Here is a 7899-nt window from a genome sequence, read left to right as displayed (position 1 = left end):
TCATCAGGCAGGGGTACGGGACATCTATGCAGCTGGAGCAACGATTTTTTAACTTTTGTGGGTTCGAGGAACCTTCTGAATATCCGATGAAACCCCGGACCTTCTCCCCAGAAGAATTCCATCACCTCACCTATCCACGCACAACTTTCCCCCAAAGAGCCCCCAGGAGTCCCATAGACCCAAGGGTGAAAACCCTGGCCCGAGGGAGGCACTGGCACTTTCTAGAGTCTCTCTACCCTGAATTGCGTCTCAGGCCCCGCCTCGCACCTGGGAGCACTGCCCGGGGCGCAGGCCTGCCTGGGGTCTGTGCACGGGACCCCGGCCCTTGGCCGTGGCCGCGCTCATCTCCCTCCCTTCCCGGGACCCGAGTGGCGCAGCCCGGAGCGGGGCGGCAACCAAGAGGCCGGCCCACCTGCGGACACTAGAGGCGAGGGGGCAGCGGGAGCCCGGCCCCGCCCCGGACCGCGGGGCCAGCCTCACTGCACCCAGCGCCGCGGGGCTCAGAGCAGAGCACCGCGCCGCCGCCGCCACAGGTCCGGGCTCCCCCCGCACGATCGCGGAGTCCGGATTCTCCGCTGCCACGGGTCGGGTTCCCAGTGCCGTTCCGGGGCCTCCGCCCAAGCCATGAAGATGCATTTCTGCATCCCAGTGTCCCAGCAGCGGCCCGACGCGCTGGGGGGCCGCTACGTGGTGCGCCGGGGGTCGGGGTCCGACTGGGCAGGGAGGAGGAGGCCGGTGACAAGGCGGGGGCCGGGAGCTCACCTCGCTCGGCTAATCCGGACGTGATGACTCTGTTTGCAGCTGTACTCGGTGTACCTGGACGGGTTCCTGTTCTGCAAGGTGCGCTACAGCCAGCTGCATCGCTGGAACGAACAGGTGAGCGTATGCGAGGCGGGTACCAGCCCGCCCACCTGAGGCAGGTGAGGAAACGTGCGCCCAGGGGGCTCTGGGTGCTTGACTCTGGCAGGACACTGCACCTCTTGAGGGCTTCAGGCTCTTAATCCTGGTCGTAGTAACAATTAATTGTGAACTGCTTGGCATACAGCTCAATGAATACATGATATCGCTCCTAATCACCTATAGCTGTGAAATGAGGGAATAGGACGCAGGCAATTATCCCAACCCGTTCCAGCCCGATGATCCCCACCAGCCCCACCTGGGCTCCATCTCAGTGCCAGCTGCTCCCCCAGGACAATATCCCAGTTCAAAATGAGCAAACCAAGTCTAGATCAAGGCGTAGTCTTAGGAATCTTGTACATGGGTACTTAATCTCCTTTCTCCCAGAGTTTAGCTTCCCCCTCTTTAAAAAGGTGTGTCTTTATTTTTGTTTTCAAACGAGGGTATTCATAGGCTTCAAACACGGGCGGTCTGGAAACCCAGGAAACAGACGACTTATCAAGTCAGAAGGCCATTTCTCACTCTCGTTTCTCACAAGTCCTGATGGCATTTTCTTCCCGGAGGTAGACTGATTTATTAGCCTGCCCTAATGGGTTTTATTTTCCTAATAAGGAAGTGTTGCAAAGTCTTTAAAGTGGTTAGAGGAGTACGTGGGAGTTTGAAATGAACTCCACCCTTCCCCCACACTCATGCCACAGTGTTTTGTTTTTTTTTTTTTAAGATTTTGTGTACTGATTATAAAGAGCACATACCTAAAGTTGAAAGAAAGAAAGAGAGAGAGAGAAAAAAAGAAAGAAAGGAAGAAAGAGAGAGAGATGGAGGGAGGGAGGAAGGAAGAGAGGAAGGAAAAGAAGATGCTTGCCTAGGCAACAGCTGTTAACATTTTTGGGAGAGTCCTTTCAGACAATCCTGGTTTCTAGTGAGTAGATACATCACGTTTCCTTTAAGACCATTTTCTGTTGATATAGCTCAGTTCCATTGTTCTATTAATAACATCATTGCAGTGAGCCTCCTTGCTCATACATCATAGTGCATTGGAAATGTCCATTTTCAAGGGATGACTAAGTTTCTTTGAAGTCAACAAAAACAGGTGTAATGTGGTTGTTTAGTTAATTTTTGTGCTTGTCTTTGAATCAGTAGCACCTAACACGGTGCCTGTGACCATGGTAGGTCCTCAGGAATGATCGTCAATGGCTCAATAAAAAGGGCATGGATTTCAGACTTCTGAAGGATGACAAGCTACTTGTGACCGAAACATGTCTGGGGAGTTGGGAGGACTGCAGAGGAAGGCAGATGCGGATCTCAAAGGAAGAGAAAGTACAGGTCGTTTAGGCATTTGGAGGAGGAATTGAGGGTCATATTCCGCCCTCATCTGTCTTCCTGTGTGTGAGGTGTGATCAGGGAAGTGACTGTCACAGGGGAAAAGCAGGAGACTGCCGGGAGGAGCAGGGAGGGCGTGGGATTGACTGACCACTCTCTGTTTGGACACTTCACCCTCTTCTCTGATCTTCAATTTCCCTTTCAGAAATAATCAGGTAATTGGTTTATGGATGTCAACTTCACAGGGCACTTATGAAGATTAGGGTCCAGTTTCTCACAGAGTGTGGCACATAGTTTACGTGCTCAGTAAACATTTACTGACTCAGATGCTTGGAGAATTCCTGAATCTGGTCCCTATTAACCAACAGACACAGGAAATGCTTTGTTTTCAGGAAAATTCGGACCTATCCAATCTAGAAGGTCCAGAAGTGGAGATATAAAGCCAGTTCTTTTGACCTTCTATTTTGGAAACCATGAACAAGAAACCGTCTGTTATTCCTTCAGTGGACTTTTTTTTGGTTTTTCTTTATTTTTTTGGCTGTGTCAGGTCTTAGTTGCGGCACGTGGGATCTTCGTTGTGGTGTGCAGGCTTCTCTCTAGTTGTGGTGTGTGGGTTTTCTCTCTCTAGTTGTGGCACGCAGGCTCCAGAGCGCGTGGACTCTGTAGTCTGCCAGCACGCAGTCTCTCTAGTTGAGGCACGCGAGCTCAGTAGTTGTGGCGTGCAGGCTTATTTGCCCTGCGGCATGTGGGGATCTTAGTTCCCCAACCAGGGATCGAACGCTCGTCCCCCGCATTGGAAGGCAGATTCTTTACCACTGGACCACCAGGGGAGTTCCCTGCAGTGGACTTTTACGTATGGAATTGCCACAGCCCAGTGCTCTCTGTGAAGTATACAAGAGATATTGATGAATACTTCATATCTGTCCCAGGTTTTTCAAAATTCTAAAGTGGGGATTTCTTTATCCAGTTTTCTAACTACCTTACACGTGTCATTGCTTCCCTTTTCTGTAGGAACAACTTCATTTTAAAGAAACTATTTAGATCTTAGGAGGTGGCTATTGGTATTATTATTAATTTAAAACAATAACTAACATCAGTTACTCTGTGCTAAGGTTGGTGCCAAGAGCTTTCCCATGTCATATCGTGTTTAAGTTTTACAACAGTCTTATTAGTTACGATTATAATTAGCCCCTTTCAACAGATGAGGAAACTGAGGTACAACTTGCCCAAGGTCATACTGCTAGTAAGTGTTGGAGCCAGGATTTAATCTCTAGAACCTGCTCTAACCCATTACATTTTGTGTTCCTTATCAAAGTTGACAAAATAAGTTGCATCAGAAAAACAATTGCATCCTAAACTACCATCCTGTTAGGCATAACATAATAAAATTCCCCAATTTTATGTATTGTGTGATGAATTTTGGTAAATGTATACAATTACCACCACCGTAATCAAGACAGAGAACAGTTTCCACACGCATAATGTTCCCTTGTCCCCTTGCCTTGGTGCCCTCCCTCCACCTCTAGCCCCAGACATCTGATTCCTGTCATTAGAGTTCCAGACTCAGGATTTTATTTCCACCTGCCCAGGAAGTCCCCTGTAAGGTTGGTATTGCAAGATGAAGAGTCCAAGTAAGGTTGCTAGATTTAGCACATAAAAATACAGGATCCCCAGTTTAAATGTGAATTTCAGGTAAACAACGAACACTTTTTCAGTATAAGAATGTTCCATGCAGTATTTGGGGTACTCTTAACTGGTCATCCTCTATTTTATCTGGCAACCCTAAGTCTGAGGCTGAAGGGTTGGGTGACTTCTCCCAGCCACTTCTCAGCTAGTTTTTATTCTTCCTATTCCATGGAAGATGTGAAATGGCTCAGAATTCTTAATCTGATTTAATACTGAGCACTATAAAAAAGGGAAACAGTATAAAGGCCCCATCTGTGTTTGTGTGTGTGTGTGTGTGTTATGTGTATGTTTGGTGAGTATAAGTTCATTTCCAATTGATTTTTTTGGGAAGTTCTGCATCACAATAGAACAGAAATTTCATCTTAATAGAATTAACTGATTTACTCATTTACTTAAGAATATTTACTAAGTACCTATTAAAAAGCAAGCACTATGTTAAATTAAGTGAAGACTCTGACTTTAGCACGTGTGATTTTTGGATTTACAAATTGGATTTCTGTTTCGTATATTGGATGAGCTCTGCAATCAAGGAGGAGAACCTGGCCCAGGTGAAGTGGCCCCTGCTCCTCTCAGCCAAGCTGTGTGGGAGGCTAATGCCTATAAGACTGACCTGAGGAGAGATGGGTGTGTTTCCCAGAGGTCAGCTGTGTTCTCTGAAGTCATCAATGGCAGCCCTGTCCCCACTGAGGTTCCCTTAAGGTCTGGCGGCTCCCCTCAGCTGCTGAGTGCCGCCCATCTCTCTGCTGTGTGAACTGCCTGACCTGACTGCTTTCTGTGCCTTCAGATGAATAAAACCAGTTTGATCTATGCCCTTGTCTGTACCGCCTCCCTCAAGGGGACTTAAAGAAATCTGTAAAAGAAACCTTTAACTAGCTTATTTTGGCCGTCCTGTGTAAGTGAGGCTAGACTCTGTGGAGAGGATGCTTGCTTCTTTGAAAACACCCTGCCAGTGCCAGACATGGCAATGCAGACAAGCCATGGGAGCTTGCAAAGGATCCTTCAGTGGGAGAGGAGGGCTACACACCGCCTCAGTCTTCCTCCCTGCCGAGTGCTGACTCAGCCTCACTTCTTCCCTTCTTTCACCTAATCTCCCCTCTTTCCCCCACTCAGACCCTCTGTTCTCATCACGCAGCCCGTTGCCTCTGCCTGGCTCACTTCCCCCTTCTGGGAAGACCCCTGCTTTCTGGCCCATGGGTTAGGGACCAGCCCTTTCTCAAGGTTCACCTTAAGCCTCACCTCCTCTGGGAAGTCCTCCTTGATTGCACAAGATGCCTTTCTCTGATTCCAGTGCCACTTTATGTTTAGACCTTGTCGCGTTCCTTTTGTGTGTGTGAAGATCTTGTTTCCCCTGTTTATTTAGTTGAAAAAACCCAAGTACTTAAATGAAGGAATGAATGGAGGCTGTAGGCATAGTGTATCCAGCACAGAATCCTGCTTTAGAAGATGCCCAAGGATTTGATGGAGGAGGAAGATGGGAGGAAAGAGGGCAAGGAGAAGGACAAAAGAGTAAAAAGACTGTGTCCAAGTTCTGCGCTGTAGGATCTTGGTTTAAGTCACTTCAGCTGCCTGAGCTTCAGGTTACTCATATTGTCAAGTAACCTTGTTGTCAAGGTGGAAGGATGTGAGATTGCCCTGGTTGTCAAGATGGGAGGATGACAATGTTAATGGCAGCGATGATCATCTACCTCACAGGACTGTTTTTGAGGAAGAAATGGAATAATATACAAGACTAGTGTTCTTTGGTACAGGATGTCACAGTCCAGATTGCTTTGAGCTTGTGGCCCTTTATCTGGAGAATCTGAGATTTTTATTACCAGGGGCCTTGGAGAGGTGGGATGAATGAGTCAACAGTTGAAAAAGAGACTGTAAAAAGGACAGCATTTGTGACTGTAATTCTACTTGGCCCAGGTCACCACTGTGGGATAGAAATAGGGGGCTGTGAGTGCATGGGATGGGGAAGGAGCTGACATTTTCAATTGGCCAGTAAAGTTCTCTTCATGTTAAGAGGCAGAATTGTACGATGGAGAAAATTAGAACAGGAGATTGTGCTGGGATTTAAAAAATATGCTATCTGAACATGGTCTTTCAAAGCAAACAAACAAGCAAAAACACTTCATAATAAATGACCAGAAGATGTGTGTTTTCCTTTTGATCTCTTGAAACAGTTTTTGAAGGAGTGATGGAGCTAAACTCTAATGCCAGATAATTCTTAGTATGTGAGTGCTTTTAATATCTCAACTGTGTGCTATTTGAGAGCGGTGGAAAAGACTGTATTTTGATAGAGTTGAAGAACTTGTGGAGTCGGTGATTGACTTTTGGTGGACTTAACTGCTCAGTTTATTGTGTGTTTATCTTCCCACTTAGACCAGTGCTCAAGAAAGGAGGGGAAAGATTCCTTGAGAAGTCAGCTCAGGTTGTAAAACCTGCTGGGAGAGTTTTTGCTCTGGGTTGGGTATTAGGACCTTAATCCTTGTTGACTTTTTCCCCAGCCCTTGGCCTTAGGGCTCCCCACTCCGGATGCTCCCCTGTAGATGGGTAACCCAGGCAGCCCTACTGGCTCAAGGCTGCTGTGATTCCAACGAATTTGGGAGCATCTGCTACATTTACGAATACATGCCAAGGAAGACAATTGCCTTTTAAAGGTCACTCACTCAGTTCATCAAGAAATAATTGCATGCAAAGAAGACAAATTCCTGCTTCTACTTCATGGAATTAGCAGAGATGGGGTGCATAAATTCCAGGTCGTTTGAGCAGCCCTGCCTGGGATGGTGCTGTAACTGGGGGGCCTTTGGACCCTCTCTGTCACAGCAGGAAAATTTCCTTGAATTTAAAAGAAACGTATCGTTGCTCTAATATTTTATACTACTAGATTTAGAGGAAAGATGGCAAACTAAATGGCTACTGGGGTCAGGCAGGTAATTTAAATGAGGAGGCACGGATCAGGTGAGAGGCAGTGGTGGGTGGTGGGAACAGCCTGAGAGGATAGAAACTTGGTGATTCCAGACCTTCCGATTCTTCAAGAGAAGCCAGAACATCAGTTTTTCTTTTTTTAATAAACATTATTTTTGTGGCCCAATCTTAGATTTATTTTTTAAAATGGCGAAGATAGTACAGAGAGTTCCCATCTACCCTGCACCCAGTTTCCCCTGTTGTTTTCCATGAGTATTATACTTTGGTTACAGTTAATGAAGTATTGATACCATGTTATTTATTCAGACTTCTTTAGTGTTTACCCAATGTCCTATTTCTGTTCCAAGATCCCACCCAGGTCCCACATTACATTTAATTGTCATGTGTCTTTAGGCTCCTCTTCACGGTGACAGTTTCTCAGACTTTCCTTGTTTGAATGATTTTGACAGTTTTGAGGAGCACTGGTCAGGTAGTTTGTGGAATGTCCCATGACCAGACTGGGGTTATGGTTTTGAGAGGAAAACCACAGGGGCCAAGTTTACCTTGGTCACCGGGCTGAGGTAGTGTTTGTCAGGTTTCTCCATATAAAGTTACTTTTTTCCCTCCTTTTCCACAGTGTGCTCTTAGGAAGGAAGTCACCATGCACAGCCCACACTTAAAGAGTAAGGATTTATGTTCCATACTTGTAGGATAAGTATCTACATACTTGTGGGATAAGTATCTACATATATTATTTGGAAATTTGTCTATTCTCTCCAATTTGTTTATTTATTCAATAATTTATTTATTTAAAAAAATACATTTATTTATTTATTTATAGCTGTGTTGGGTCTTTGTTGCTGCGCGCGGGCTTTCTCTAGTTGCGGCGAGCAGGGGCTACTCTTCGTTGCGATACATAGGCTTCTCATTGCGGTGGCTTCTCTTTGTTGCGGAACACGGGCTCTAGGCGCGGGGGCTTCAGGAGTTGTGGCTCACGGGCTCTAGAGTGCAGGCTCCGTAGCTGTGGCACACGGGCTTAGTTGCTCCGCGGCATGTGGGATCTTCCCAAGCCGGGCATCGAACCCACGTCCCCTGCATTGGCAGGTG

General features: G+C 46.6%; 1 protein-coding gene across 1 annotated transcript in view; it reads left to right on the top strand.

The window, feature by feature from the left end:
* Positions 1-526: 526 nt before the first annotated feature.
* The window catches only part of SNX31 (sorting nexin 31), a 64973-nt gene continuing 57600 nt past the window's right edge, over positions 527-7899 (top strand). The window contains exons 1-2 of the mRNA XM_032609701.1: positions 527-690; positions 802-876. Coding sequence (XP_032465592.1) covers positions 625-690; positions 802-876 — 141 coding nt within the window. The 5' untranslated portion in view covers positions 527-624. The remainder of the gene's footprint in view (positions 691-801; positions 877-7899) is intronic.

The sequence above is a fragment of the Phocoena sinus genome, chromosome 17 (assembly GCF_008692025.1).
Source record: "Phocoena sinus isolate mPhoSin1 chromosome 17, mPhoSin1.pri, whole genome shotgun sequence".
In the NCBI taxonomy this organism is placed as follows: domain Eukaryota; kingdom Metazoa; phylum Chordata; class Mammalia; order Artiodactyla; family Phocoenidae; genus Phocoena; species Phocoena sinus.
This window is presented reverse-complemented; position numbering and strand designations above follow the sequence as displayed.